The 15427-nt window shown below is 39.0% G+C and overlaps 1 protein-coding gene across 2 annotated transcripts in view; it reads right to left on the reverse strand.

Annotated features, from left to right (window-relative positions):
- Nucleotides 1-15427, reverse strand: part of nrg2a (neuregulin 2a) — a 75242-nt gene that overhangs the window by 34910 nt on the left and 24905 nt on the right. For both annotated transcript variants that reach the window (XM_042430372.1, XM_042430374.1), the window contains exons 2-3: nt 4409-4574; nt 3154-3272 (exon numbers count right to left, since the gene is read on the reverse strand). In XM_042430372.1, the coding sequence (XP_042286306.1) occupies nt 3154-3272; nt 4409-4574 (285 nt within the window). The remainder of the gene's footprint in view (nt 1-3153; nt 3273-4408; nt 4575-15427) is intronic.

Consider the following 15427-nt stretch of genomic DNA (forward strand, 5'->3'; position numbering starts at 1 on the left):
AACACAGCAGGCTCTTGTCTTCCTCCTCTTCATACTTTTCTCACTCTCCCCCTGTCTGTCTGTCTCTCTTTCCCCTATCTGTATCCTCTTCTCGCTCTCTACCGTAATGTCTTTGTCTGCTTTCTGTCATGCATTCCCTCATTTTGTCACCCCCCCCCACTCCCCTCCCTCCCCACCACCACTTTATCCACGCTCTCTTCTTCTTTTGCTCTCTCTGTCCATCTACATCTGCACCCCTCCCCTCGTGCTCCCTCCCTAGTAGGCACACATACACAGATAATACTGCGGCTACATGCTGCTTCGGCAACATACTGCAGCAGGCAAGCATACTCCACTGCAGCCCCTTTAACACAATAGCCATTTCTCTTATGACCTTAGGAGGAAAAGCGGTTCTTGTCCTGAAAGAATTACATGTCCTCTGCAGCAACTAGCACATTTGATTCATTATTTTTAAAATCCAACCTTTTTCATAGGCAGAGAAAGCCCATTATTGTCACAAACATTCCCTGCAAACAAAATGTGTCTTGTATACCCAACATCTGCAAATTTCAGCCTTGCATCAGCATATGATAATCCCAGCAATGTGCACTCCTTGCTGCCATTTCCTTTTATTGACATGTGTAGTTCTAGTGAAGCCTTCCCCCTGCCTATGGACATACCACCCCTGATTCGCCCTGTCTTGCCTTCTCCCCTGAAGCATGACGGAACTAGGCGTGCTGTTGTAACACAATGGGACTTTTTTATTGAACGGCGAACAAACACATTCGCACATACACAAACAAAAAACACATGGAAACAGACATCCAGTGATCATGGCACACGATAGGACCTACAGTGATGCCATTGTTTGAATATCCCTTTAAGGAGATGCCTGTGCTGACAGACAGCCACAGAAAGAACACTGTTGCGTTTACACGCACGCATTCACAAAAAATGCGCCAATGTGTATGAGATTAAAAGTAATGAGCAAAAATATACAGTCAAGTGCTTTAACATCAGGTTTGAGTATTAACGCCCTGTTTATCAAAGGTGTCTCATATTTTGCACCAGATGTCGGCATATCATGTTTTACTTGGAAAACAGTGCGTGCTGTAAGTGAAAACACTGTCTAGTGCACCATATCATTGCTCAGTCATGTTTTATCCATTGTGACTACTGTGCGACTCGGCCCACTTGCTCATTGCTTTGTAATATTATATTTTCTTTGATACTGTTGTATTACCAGAACTTTTGTCTGCTAAGATCATTATATAGAGTTTCAAGGGCCACTAGTCACATGTTCATAAGCCTTCATTAAACACTCAGGCAAACAGGTGCTACCACCAGGGATCCCCCTTGACCTTTGCAGGATGTAGAGCACGACTTAACCTATTTTATATAATTGCCAATAAACATGACTGTTTCCCTGCGATTACTAATTAATTTTTCATACATGCGAGCGCTCCATGTCGAGGGCATGGAATCTTGACCCTTTAAATATTACATACTCATGAGTAAAGAGATATATATCATTACACTGGAATAAAGCCAAGTGTCATAACAAGCGTACAGTATAAGTCACACGATCTGGCTATAAAACTCAACTGAAGCTTTTTAGATGTCAGAGAATAAAAAGAGACAATGTGCAGCCCCATTTAAATACAAGATGGATGACTTTCTTTTCTGCACAATTGTTTGTTGGAAATCAAACTTGCATGTTGGAACCACTGACGATCTCTGTGTTTTCAAACACAATGGGCCCTTTCTTTATCTGAAAAGAGCTGCTACTCTAATAATGCTGCTCAGCTTAAGTCTGCCAACCATAAACAATAGCACTAAAAGGTGGCCTTGACGAATGTTAAGAGAGAAGGGGGAGTGATTATTGTGCCTGAATGTGAACACAAGGACACTGAGTGATGGCTAAACTCCGGTACCTCCCTTCTTCCTCACCAGCTACACCTCTCATGCCGGTGTGGGATGTCTACAGGAATCATCCGGCTGTCAAGGTCAGCAATGAGAACGAGAGTATCTCCTCTGTGGGGCGATATGAGGAACATTCTTCGTTATTTTCAACTCACTGATTCTTCAAAAGCAGTGAAAGTAAAGTGAATATATGACTCGGATTGCATCACTAACCCTGCTCATACGCAGCCTATATGTTGAACATACGTTTCACCTGCAATACCACAAATATGTCGTCATACACGTTCAATTAAAAAAACAAACAAACAAACAAAAAAAACACTATCTGCACTGACTCTCTGTTCAACATCACAGCTCCTTGTCTGCACAGTATCAAAAGTCCTGAGACATTATTCAGCAGTCTTCAGATAGAGCAGCCAGGTGAACTCAATGTGCCAGCAGGAAGTTGCAGTTCCTCAAACACATCAAGCTGTTTCTGACTCATGTGTGCCAGACAACCTGCCGTATAGTTCTTTGACAGTCCAACACCAGATAACATCAAGTCCTTGCTTGAAAAGAGGCAAAAGCAAAGCTACATGAATTGTATCTGCTCTGTATGGTCCTTATATATCTCCGTTTTTTTTTTTTTTTTACACTGGCTCCATCCACTCAGACAATATACTACCCACAGCAGCCACACACACACCACCCGCACCGCTTGGAACAAACACAAACTCACCACCCCACCAAATGGAAGCAGCTGTTATCAAAACTCTTTCATCTGCTACAGTACTTTGCAAAAATTCAGCAATGCACACACACACACACCACTACTGAACGAGCCTGTTAGATTCTATCACACACTCTGAAGATGTAGACAACTTTCATATTTTGTTTAGCTATGTTTTAGATTTTATACTCTATATCCTGCTGCTGCTTTTGTTGTGTGCTAGTTACGGTTGAAGCGCTGTGCATCTCTAGTTTTGTGGGATTTCACATTGTCAGCAGAATGCAGTGAATGAAAAACAGAGAGTTTACACAGTACATTGCATTTAAAGTCTGTTCACCTCCAAATACAACACACTGTTCCATTGATAAATGTGCAAGAGTCACATGTGTGGACAGTTGTTCTTCATGCATGTTACCATTGTTACATGGCTGTTTGTGATGGCTCCTTTGGATCTATCAATTGGCAAGAGAACAGTCATAACAACAACAACAAAGCCAGTGCATCTGTGTGACTTCACGTGTTGCTTAGGACTCTGTACTCACTGCTTTGGACGTTAACAGTGCCAGTGGAGTTGTCCTTTCCCAGCGGGTTCTCCACCACACATGTGTAATTCCCAGAATCCTCCAGTTTTGCTCTGCTGATCTGGACTCTGGAGTTTTTCCTGTGGGAGACAACACTCGCACAGCTGAGTCAGGGGAATCAGGGCAGGGAGGAAATAGCATGGAAACGCAACAAGTGGAAACATGGGGGACAGAGAGGCAGACAACAGGGCAAGCAGCAGCATGGCAACAACTCCCTGCTTTGATAGGGATACATAATCGCTTACTCTGGGGCCATATTTGGAGGTGAAAAACTGCTTACAATGAGAAAAGCATAGGACCAAGTCTTACAGCTACCTAGCATATTATTAAAGGGATTCTTGGTTTCATAGCTACACCCTATGTCAATATCCTTACATCAGTGGGAGGGTTTACTTCCATACAGTCTTCTTAAGCTCTTTTTTGCTGTTATGTATTTTCTCCTCAAAAGTGAACATGTGTAACTTTCGCTCAACAGCAGCCACTGTGGCCACAAGGGGTGATTACAGGAGAAAAGCAGGGTGAATTTCTCTACATTTGTTTTACATTTTTCTCTATAAGTTTTTCTTTTAAATTTTTCAGAGATTCTCTTGAGTCAGTTGCTTTAATTTCATCATTATTAGCCAACTTGACCTGAGAGAGAGTGGAAAAGGACCATGCATTATTTAGAGAGCTGGATACAGCCCTGCCAGTTAGCCTTGCTGCCATTTTGCCTCAGTGGTGAACTGCGGTACTACAAAAAAAAAAAAAAAAAATCTCCTGTCAATCAATTTTGTCTTCGGTTCTCTTAATACATGGAATGGGACCAGAAGTAGGAAACAACTATTGTTTGAGGTATTGTGCATGTACTGTATGTCTTATTTTACTCTTTTGATTAAATAACCGAAATGTTTATCTGCAATATGCGAAAATGTAGTGTAGCAGTAGCAAAAGTGAAGTTAGCAACCTAACTCTGTAAGGTCAGTTATACACACAACAATATGTAGCTAAAGTTAGCAGGTATTAGCCACTGATTGTACTTCTTTAAGCAAAACTTGACTAGATTTTGTACAAATCATTATATATCAATGTAATAAGCTATTATAATCCTAAATATAAAATAATTGTTGTAATTTCTACTATATTGATATTAATTTCTAAATTAGGAGTACCTACATATTTCTCTTCTCATCTTACATTGTTTGTGTAGGTTCACAGGACATGGCTGATTTGTACTCACATGCTGTTCTTTATTCTGACTTTTTTGCTTTTCTTCAGCTCGTTGCCATCTTTGAACCATCTGTAGGTCGGGACAGGGCTCCCCGTGGCCTCACACTTAACTGTGAACTTGCTTCCCTCGTCCACTATTAATGGATTCTTCATCGGTTTTAACTTTGGAGCCGAAGCTAGAAAACAGAGAAAGAGAAAAACTGCTTGTTATTAACAAGTACAGACAGAAACTTGATCACAGTTTAGTTTGCACAGTTCATGTATAATAGCATGTTGGGTGTTTTAGGAGATACAGCAGGACAAAGAAGGACAGACAGACAGCAATGGAGCCAGTCATCCCTCTATGGACTGAGCCAACAATTCTCTAATGTGACCACCAGATGTTGTCACCAGATTATCAACTTTGCCTCAGACTAATAAACAGGCTGAATTTCACTCTGGCTTTGCTGCTATAAAAACACCTGAGGCAATATTTAGCAAACATCCACAAGCTGATGAAGAAAATCTGTTCACAAATGCAACCCGACTGCAACACAAACGCTATGTGTGTGCAACCGCAAACCCATGCGCAATTAAAAGCAACTCCTAAACAAGAAAATATTTTGACACTATGATAAGACGTTTGTTGTGATGACAGTATATCAAAAAGAAAGCGCTCTTTTATCTGTTACAGTACTGTGCTAACCTGCAAACCCTGTTCAAGTCTATTGCAAATTCTGGAGATTTTGACACTTTTTACAATTTTTGTGTAATGTTGAGCTGTGTTGCTATAGTCATGACTGGTGATGGAATTGTGTCATTGTGTATCTGTAGTCTTCTATCCTGTAAGCAGACTGCAGTAAATGTGTGACTTTCAAACAGTGTTCCAACTAAATGTTTTAATGTTTACTATACGTGAAGAAACTTTGGCGTGAAATGTTCCATAATTTCTTGCAACTTTTTTTTCTTATTCAATGTGAAAAATGATCTGTGTCCAAACGCACACATACATGCACACACAACAAACACTCACACAAACCTTCCAGCTGACAGCTGCACACATGTTTAGGAGAAGACTCATCTAGGGCGGAGCACGAGAGCAGGGGTGAACAAGGGTCAACCAGGGGCTGGCCAAGATGCCCCCCTCTCACTCACGCTCTCTCTCTCTCTCTCTCTCTCTCTCTCTCTCTCTCCCTTTCACTTACACAAAAACACCCCCTCCCTTCCTCCATGTGTAACATTTACAATTTCATGTATACATTGAACTGAGTAGTCCTCCAAATTACAGCTGTTTGCTGTGCATCACCTCTAAAGGATGACAGCAGAATGAAGACAAACAAAGCATGACAAGCAAAATGAGGTATACATAGGTAATGACTTCAATTAAACATAGAAATAGAGGTGCACCAAATTTATCCCCCGTTGTCCTCTTTTTTGAGAGACTGTCCTACTTCACTGACCTGGTAAAGGCGACATGTCTGCACAGAAAGAAAAACCTTAATGATGCTGCATTTTTCATGTTCTTTGTGGATTTAAGCAGACAGTTGTGATGAATTTGGGGCACAGTTACAAGTTTGCATCAAAAACAGAATTTTGACACTTCAAATTTACCATTGCAACTTCCAATGTGATATACATCTACAACTAACAAAGTTCAGGTAAGAATGTTTGGCCATAAATTGTGCTCATCAAACCCCACCCTCCCATAGCTGATGACTGAAGACTGTAAATATTACCAAGTTCACCTCTCTCAACCCCCACCTGTTGCTAATGCACTCCAGCACTGTATTACATACGATACATATTACATCTGTAATGTAAAATCTTCATACTACTATGTATCAATGTTGTAATAAGTGCCTTGTTCATTGCGCTGTTATACTGCTCTGTTACAGTTTACCTGCCATGCATAAGTGTCTTTTATGTATTATACAATATAGAGATAGAGGACACTACTCCTATGCCCATATGTCTCTGTATTGTTTTTAACTATCTAACTTGTTGTATAATACATTTTTATTATCTCGTTTTCATCTTGTTATCTTATTTTTTATCTTGTTTTCTATTGCTGCTGGTCTCTGAGAGTTACCAAAGAGAGTTACCAAATTTTGTTGTACACCTACAATGACAAATAGCGTCTTATGTTTTATCTATAAAAAATAATTTAAAAACATATAAGTTAGCTATTGTGAAAATGTCACTGTCATAATTTCTGCAATTTGAAGGAGGTATTCAAAACAGTGTTCACAGTATTCACATGCAACCAATCCGGTAGATGTGGATATTAAAGCTCTCTGTTTACTGCAACCAAGTAGGTTGTGAGTATGTTAGTCTGCTGTGCTACCTCTGGTCACTTTGCTCTAATACTCATGACAGGAGCCAGAGGTCACATATCATCAGGTCCAGCCATTTGAGCTCTCTGGAAACGATTTCTCAGGTACACACCCTTGTATCTTTTCATTCTTTGTATCTTTTCATTGTTTCACTTAAAGGGCGATGCCCCTCATTGTTGATGTTGTCTAGATTACTTCTGAAATATGTGCTGTTATGTGTTAGCTTAATTCGTACAGTGATATTAGAGCGATCATTGAAAGAGCTGAAGACCTCTGACGTTTACTGACATTTTTTGCCCACTTAAGTAATGGTGGTAATTGCTTAAATCCAAAAGTTGAGTAACATGAATTTGCCCAGTTAAAGAGCACCAATCACCATTAAAAGTAGGTTTGATTATTCCAGGGTACTGCACAACACATATACTAAGGGAGGTGTGTGTCTGATGTACATTTGATTTCCATTGGAATCACAGATAGTGAAATGTCACATTTAAAATAGACCACATGCAACACAGATCAATGGAAAAGCCTGTATTTTTAGTTCAATAGCAGCTATTTGTTACTAAAATTACTCTGCCGCTGGTTAGACAGTGGACTTTTATCTGTGAACAGCTTCCTGTTGGAAAATGTGACTGATGATATTCATGGAATTTGGAAAATAAAGACAAAGATTCTGAAATGAGGCAGATGTGCCTTTGTACTGTGGTACTTAGTAACCTTAATGAGTTTTTTCTCAAGATGGATCTTTGTGCTGCGATTTCTCGAGCAGTTTGTTCAAGATTTTACTGTCCCAAAAGGGTTTGGGACAATAAAACCCTCATTTATACAGCAAAGCATAAATGTGGTTTTGCTGAAAGTCATAAAATTATACAGGCTGAATTGTATATCGCCATTTAAAATCAACTCTGCAAGCGGTATGGGTTTATCAGTAGCCTCCAGCAAGAGCATGCACTGAACATGAGACTCTTGATGCTCCAGGTGTTCTTCATTAAACATCTTCTGTAATCTAACAAATGTAATGTATTGTATGGGACATGAGGTTTTTAAAAAAAACAGGCTGCATAATGACCTACAGTCCACTGATCTCCCTAATTTTCACATTATGCTGGCTAATGGAAAATTACCAAACATTGTATCCGTTAGTAGTAATGGACAGGAGTTTATTTGTGCAAATGTTCTTGTTCAACTTAGCACAATGTTTTGTAACAACATGGTTTGTTCATGAATACTATAAGATATGTTTGATAAACAGCTTTATCACATTTTCATGAATTGTGCTTTAGTTACAAATATAATTTAGCAGGAAAACTTTTATTTGAATCCAATCCATCACTTGACTGTCAACTTCCATCTTCAATGACAACATTTAAAGAACAGAACTTTCAAAACCCTGCATGAAGATTGTATCTATGCATGTACCATGTTTTAATCAGAGGTCAGTTTAGATGGAGAAAGTGAAATGTGGTTTACTGTATATACTTATCAAAGTCCATGGTCCCAAGCCTGTATAATTGAACTACTGTACATGATTTCCATACACACTCCACTCTGCCAGACTCAGCCCAGCACACCGCCCGAGGAAAGCCTTGTCAGTCAGAGAACAGCAGGAATGAGGTTGCACCATAAAGAAAAATGTTTAGTACTTCGCCTGGACACAGGTCTGTCCTTGCCAAGCAAATTAAACGAGCTTTGTCCTTGCCTGGAAGATTTACAGAAACACAGGACTGCACTTCTCATCAACCCAGTAAGCCAGATGTGTTGAGGGTCCGCTCTGTCTACAGGATACAGTTATAATGAAGACACAGGAGTCCATCAGACACTCTAGCTTCAAAACACAGATGTTTAACATCATTTTCCGTAGAGATTAGTCTTCATGTCAATGTTAAATACTGTCTCTTTTATCTGCATTGCACAAAATAAATTATCAAAACAAATGCCTCTAAACCTTCCAGAAATCATAAGAGACACTACTCTGACAGCGTGGTTAGTGATATACGGTAGTTATTCATCTTTGAAATGACAGATGTGAAAAACAGAGCATCATACAGTAGATAGTTTGACTGACATGACGTACAAGGTCAACTGTACTTGACATGAATCATGTTCATTTTAATTGTGATTAATGTTTTTTTTTTATATAATTGGAAATGAAATAATTTCTTGGACACTAACAGTTGTCTCATTTTCCATTACACCAGTGGAAAAAGTGTCAGACAGAAATGATAAACCCTTGCCTCAACAACAGCCTGATTCTCTCTTTTTGAAGCAGAGGGGCAGCTGCAGACATGGACTATAAAAACCAAATTTGAGAATAGAAGCCTATCCGCCGTGTCAACAGCTCATGCCTTGGGTAACAGTTGGAAAACTCGGCCCAGAAAGAGGTTCAACAACAAAGTCACTTGATGAATTAACAATGCATTGCTCATATTGAGTTAACATTTCTGTTTTACTTCCAGGAGCTTAGAAAAGGAATCTGAGGCATGCCTTTGTATTTTCCCTCCTAGACAAAGTATCCCTGATTACTCTGGTGTTATGTCACTTCACTGCACGTTGTCAAAAGACAAATTACATGGTGAGACAGCTAGAGAAATGGGTTTTGCATGTGGGAATGGTCTTTAGACACTGCACACTAGTCACTGTAACACAACATCTGTTCAAAGAGATCATTTCAACAGCCTCCCACCACAACCAATGTACTTTCACCAAATAATTAGCTGTTGCATTGTTTATATATGACTCAAAACCCTCTACTTCTCTCTCACTAAACTCTACAGAAATGCTACTAATGTGTTACTTTTCCTGATTTGGTCAATCCTTATCTTTTTACCCAGACACCCAGACAAATTTAATTTTATAGAACTTTTCTTTCATTGAAACTAAGGAAAACAGATTTTTCTATAGTACAATTTCACAGAAATTGCAATCTTTTCTGGATTATATGTTGCACAGTGAAGAGTATAACCTGCAACCTTTTGCCACTTCTTCAAAAGTTTGAATTGTGTAGGCTTGCAAAAAGATCAACAAAACTCCATGTCATTTGCAATAAAAGTTCAAAGGACACTGAAGTGAAGTGGAATTTAAACAATTACTGTTTCCAAATAGAGCTGATTGCCAATCCCTCAGGAACCAATGAACACAGCAGAAAAGCCAAAAAGCCATCATAAATGCCACTTCTGTGGGTGAATTAGGCAAAAACATTCATATTTTCTTACAAGCAGAACTGGACTCCATTGACAGTTTGATGACATGAATACTGGAGCCAAATATTTTATCAGCCACGGTCAACATGATTGTCTCCGTCACTACCACAGAAAAGGTTTTCCTCCACAGTGAGGACATTTTTCTTATTGACTGAGCAATCCAGTTCTTCAATGTCAACTGGACTACTTCTCTAGATGTCTGCAGTTCTGTATCAAAAATGGACACACAGCACACAACATACTGCATTAGGGCATGCTGCCAACTAACACAGTGACTTAATTTTGTGATAGAATATAGAGATTTTATATAATATTTTTGGCCATATAGTTTTGCCCGACTTTCAGATCAACCATATTTCAAACTGGTTGTTTTAACAACAGTTAAAACTATGGTGTAAATTAGTGTCAGTCATTGTCTTGTTTTGTACATGAAATAATTGGTTGGTATAACTGGATGACAACAAGTTACTGTAATTTACAAAGTGTGAACATCTTTGCGCACAAGCAGCTCTTACCATGTCCTTGAGTGCTAAAATCACCAACATGGAAAGCCAAAACTGAGTCCAGAGTCATCTCCTCACACTTTACCAGGTGTTTAACTGAGGTCTGCTTCAATTGCCTTTACAAATTCTAGAGAACGATTTTGTGGCTTCAACGTTTCTTTGCTCCTTTGCAATAGTGGTTACAGTAACTTTTTATTAAGTAGAGTTCATTACTGTTATTTAACTGGTACTTACTTTATACTTATTATTTATCTAATTATCAAATGATTCCCCTTTCAATAGTAGTCTTGTGTAAATCTGTAAAAGTAACATGACCATTTTGTACCCTAGTTATGCTACAAAAGGTCTTCATTTAAATCCACAGCATTCACCCACTTCTTAGTAAATGAGCTTTATGTTCAGGTAGTTTTCATAGTATTTTTGAACACTTTAGTCACCACTGTGTTCAATGTCCCAACTGTGCTACAAAAAGCCACATGCAAATACTGAATAAGAATAATTTCCTTGATATTTGCCTGGCAGCCACCAGATGTACAAAAGAAAAGTATGTTACACAAGTGGCCAATTTCGGTAAAACCTTTAGAACTAAAAGTTTGTTCCACTAAGCATTATTTTTACATTTACAGTTAATGAAATGACTTCATGTAATGTGAAAGGGCTGTTAGTACAGTTAGTTCAACTGCTCTTGGCTGTTCGTTTGGGTTCGCCCTTCACCACGGTTGGGTCCTTTTGGCTCTCATTGACTCCCTCTCTTTCATGTGTCATTTAAAATCCCATTAAATGGCCATTGTAGGTTGAATGATTAGCTATGTTTTATGTTGTGACAACATTGTGATTAAGGTCTGGTTAGGTTTAGGCACAAAACCACTTGGTTAGGGTAAGGAGAAGGTCATGGTTTGAGTTAAAAGACCCAGTTTTGTCGCTAGAAAAACAGCTGCAAATGTCCCTACGTCTAACGAAAAATACCCAGTTTTGCCGGTTGAAACAGGAAGCAAGCAGTGGTCTCGCACAGTGGTCCCTGCAACCAACCTTCTACCCAACCACCCAACCTGCCTCTTCCTAACATGAAAGTCAACTCATATAGATGTCATCTGAATGACGTCACTTTCCCTGTGATACATATTATAGAAATGTTGAAACATATTGAAACATAGAGATTCAATTTATGCGTGGTTTGCAGAAATGTACAATGCCAACATTTTATTCTGGCAAATGGGCTGACACCTAGCAAGCCAAAAAGATGTTTCTCATGATTTGGTAGCTCAAACAAGGGAAAATAAGAGTAAATACTGTATTGCACCTCAACAGGTGGGGAGAGAAAGGAGACCAATGGGATGTCTGTGTTACTGCTGATGTATTGTTTCTGCTTGAGGTGTTACACCCTTTCAGATGGACACCGTAATTCGAATTCAGTGTACTTCTCCCAATCTGGGCAACTGACACTGGTCGTCAGCCATTCATATTATGGATGGAAATTTTGCTTTAATATCACTTATGTTATTTATGTACTATCCAACTAATTTACAAAGAGAGAAACATAAACAGAGAGGCACAAGAGAAAGATAGATGAATGGCGAAATCATACACAAGTGGCCAAACGACAGACATCAAATGTTATATTTGATTTAATTTCTTGCAAGGGATGTCAGTTTGTTTTCTGTTGATGTAGTAAAGTAATAAAACATGATACCAAGAAGGGAGCTTGTATAGTAGTTGCCAAACATTGTAACAGTATGGCCACCTAAAGTGCAACATACACTTACAACATATAAACCAGCTATTTTAAAAGTTCAATCTTCGGATTGCTTTCAACTTAATTATTTAAATATGCATTATATTTCTTCGAGAACTAGCCTTCAGAAGACTTATTTTTGATTTGTGGTTTCAATTAGCCATGTTTTGAGACCATCAGTGAACTTTTACACAATATATAGGGTTTCTCTATGCATAGATTAATAGGTGTTTTATAGGCACACTGTATTTACAGGTCAGATGAATGAAGAGTGAGACGGCTTTAGCTGGCTTTCTGATTTGTTTTCCAGTTCCCAGTTGCTGTTTGTATCAGCACACCAAAAAGCTACTTTGTAAGAGCAATTATATGAAGGAAGATCACAGCTGAATTTGAAGCTGAGGTTGTCTGAGGCTTCAACACCTCCTCCTCTGACTACTGAATTCTATTAAACATTTTGTTGCTGAATTATTTAAGTAGCTCTATTTCAATTATAAAGGTGTGGTAGGTGTTAGAACATGATAAAAAGCATCTGGCACAAAATGAAGGAGCCTACTTTTCACTTCCGTAACTAATTATTATCAGACTCACTATGCACGTAAACCCAGCCACAGACAGAAACTTGTTGTGATTTGTCTTGACGTAAGATAAGATGGATGGTAGAGTTGTACGAATTATAATATCATCACCAGCAAAAACATATTTATGTAGGTCAAGCAGGCTGTACAAGGATTTCTACTACTTGAAAAAATGGAGACGTGCATCTATGCTGCATTGTACTGATGACAGATTTGATGAAATGCCTGTAGCTTTTTGCACTCCCTCTCTTATTCATAAAAAAGACAACCAAGTTGCACAGTTTTTCCCTCCCTCAGGTATCTTTTCTTTGCAATAAGGACTAATATTTTGGCACAAATACCTTTGTTAGCATCTGTACAAGTTATGCAACATTTTTTAAAGAGTGTCAACTTTCAGCCACAATGCACATGGCTTTCAAAAAAGAAACCTGTAAGGAAATCACTATGTAACATTGCAGCAGCAGTATGCCCTAAATCAACTTTTTGGTGTGGTCCAAATGCTAAAGACGTCATAGCCCTTGAAAGGGCAATTATAGCTGAGAAATACCTGCTGTGAGGTAATCGCCATAAATAAATGTGGAAAAGTTAATTCTCAGGTGAGGAACACAAGACAATACTGTCTTGTTCCTCTCATGTTGGAGACGGCTGACTGACATGCAAGCATACACTGTCTCAACAGAGCGCTCATGGGCTAGATTACATACAATTATATCTTGACACACCTCACACCAAGCACGTGGATGCACATGCATGCACATGCAGTACAGTATATAACATATTATCCACAATGCAGCATGTTGGTGCATCTATGAAAAAAAGTTGAGCTGAAGCAACAGCTTTAAAAAAAAGTTTTAGAACATTGCGCAATACCGTTCAATAACAGTCATAAAGCACACAAGAAAACTTTAAGAAAAAGAGAAAAAAATGATTAATGAGTCCCTATACAGCTCGACCAGCTGCAATGAAAAATCCGCTAACTCATGTCTAGTGAAGCTCTGAGACCACCTTGGACCCGCAGCAAACTGTTACAGTGCTAACAAGGCGTTTCAGCCACTTAAACTCAAATCTATCCTGACGATATTTTATGCCCCTTTACCTAGACCTTCACATGCCTAAATTTAACTGCCTGGTAACATTTTTGAGTGACAAACAGTAGAATTGTCGATTGGGGCGGCTGTGGCTCAGGATGTAGAGCAGGTCGTCCACTAATCAGAAGATCGGCAGTTCGATTCCCGGCTCCTCCAGTCTGCATGTCAAAGTGTCCTTGGGCAAGATACTGAACCAAAAGTGTATGTGTGAATGGTTAGTTCCCTCTGATGGGCAGGTTGGGACCTTGCAGGGTAGTCCCTGTACCCATTCAGCGTATGAATATGTGTGAATGGTTGACACTTTGAGTGGTCAGAAGACTAGAAAGGAGCTATACAAGTACAGTCCATTTACCATTTGTCACCACTCAGACATACAATAAAAGAGATGCTAATCTACATTTATCTGAGCGCTTTTCACAAAATTTTGTGAGACTGATTTGTTTACTTTGCACACCAGTGAAGCAAGTTAGCTAGCTAAATAATCTTGATCATGATTATCTTTCAATCTAAGCACAGACAACAGAGGTAGTATACAGGAAGCTAACGTACTATTCTGACTTTGTATAAATTTCGACTCTTTTAAAGCCTCTGTAAATTTGGCTTGAAATAGCAAAGATGCAGTGAAAATAGAAAACCTAGTTCAAAAACAGCTCATTTTGCTGTTTAGACCATTTCTCAAGACTGTGTAGATGTGGCACATCACGTTTTGATTGACTACCGCACTGGCTACGGGGGGCTGGCTAACTACAGTAGCTAACGACTGGGTTTCCATGGTGCGGAGCCACGCTTCTAACTCACTGAGCCTTGCCACAACACGGTAAATATACTACATTTATTATAAATACCATTATCACTAAAGGAGGCAGGGGATTAGTTAAACATAAGACGCACTGAGCAAGAGAGAGCATTAGAGCAAGAGAGAGAGCGGGAAGTCATCGCTTACTGCTGAGCTTAAGTAATTAGCAGATCTGAAAAACGCGTGAACAACTGTGTGATTAGCAAGAAAGTCACTAAAAGAAGGAACAAGCTAAGAGTACTGGAGCAGAACTAGTATACGTTTAAATGTACAGCGGGTTATTAGCCACAGTAATGGAGATTATAGCAAGATTAACTGGGCTGAGATGCAGAAATGCTACCGATGAAACAGAAACTCTGCCGGCAACCGGAAATAAGACGTAATATGCTTACCACAGCATGTCACGTTGTTTATGATTGGTTCACGGAATTAATTGCGTAATTCTCATAACAAATGTCCAAGCATAACCACACCCAATTCAAACCCAATATCAGGAAGGTTTACAAAAGCTTAAATGACAATATTTTGAATTTGGATTGAAACTAATTTCTAATATTTTGTAGATGCTTACTATTTTGTACATAAGACCCTAAATTACATAGTTAGAGGGCTATTGTGGATTTCAGTGGCTGTAGTACATTTTCTTATTTTTACAGACATCATGTCACAGTCACACTTCTGGTTGTGCACACTTTTTCAGATTTGTTGTGCTGTAAAACTGCCAAATGATAACTTCTTTTGAACAGATTGTTGTCACTCATAGGTAATTATAAGCTGGCATCATTTATCACAGAGCCAGATCAGACTAAAGTAAAGTCATCTC

The sequence above is a fragment of the Thunnus maccoyii genome, chromosome 13 (assembly GCF_910596095.1).
Source record: "Thunnus maccoyii chromosome 13, fThuMac1.1, whole genome shotgun sequence".
NCBI classification, from domain to species: domain Eukaryota; kingdom Metazoa; phylum Chordata; class Actinopteri; order Scombriformes; family Scombridae; genus Thunnus; species Thunnus maccoyii.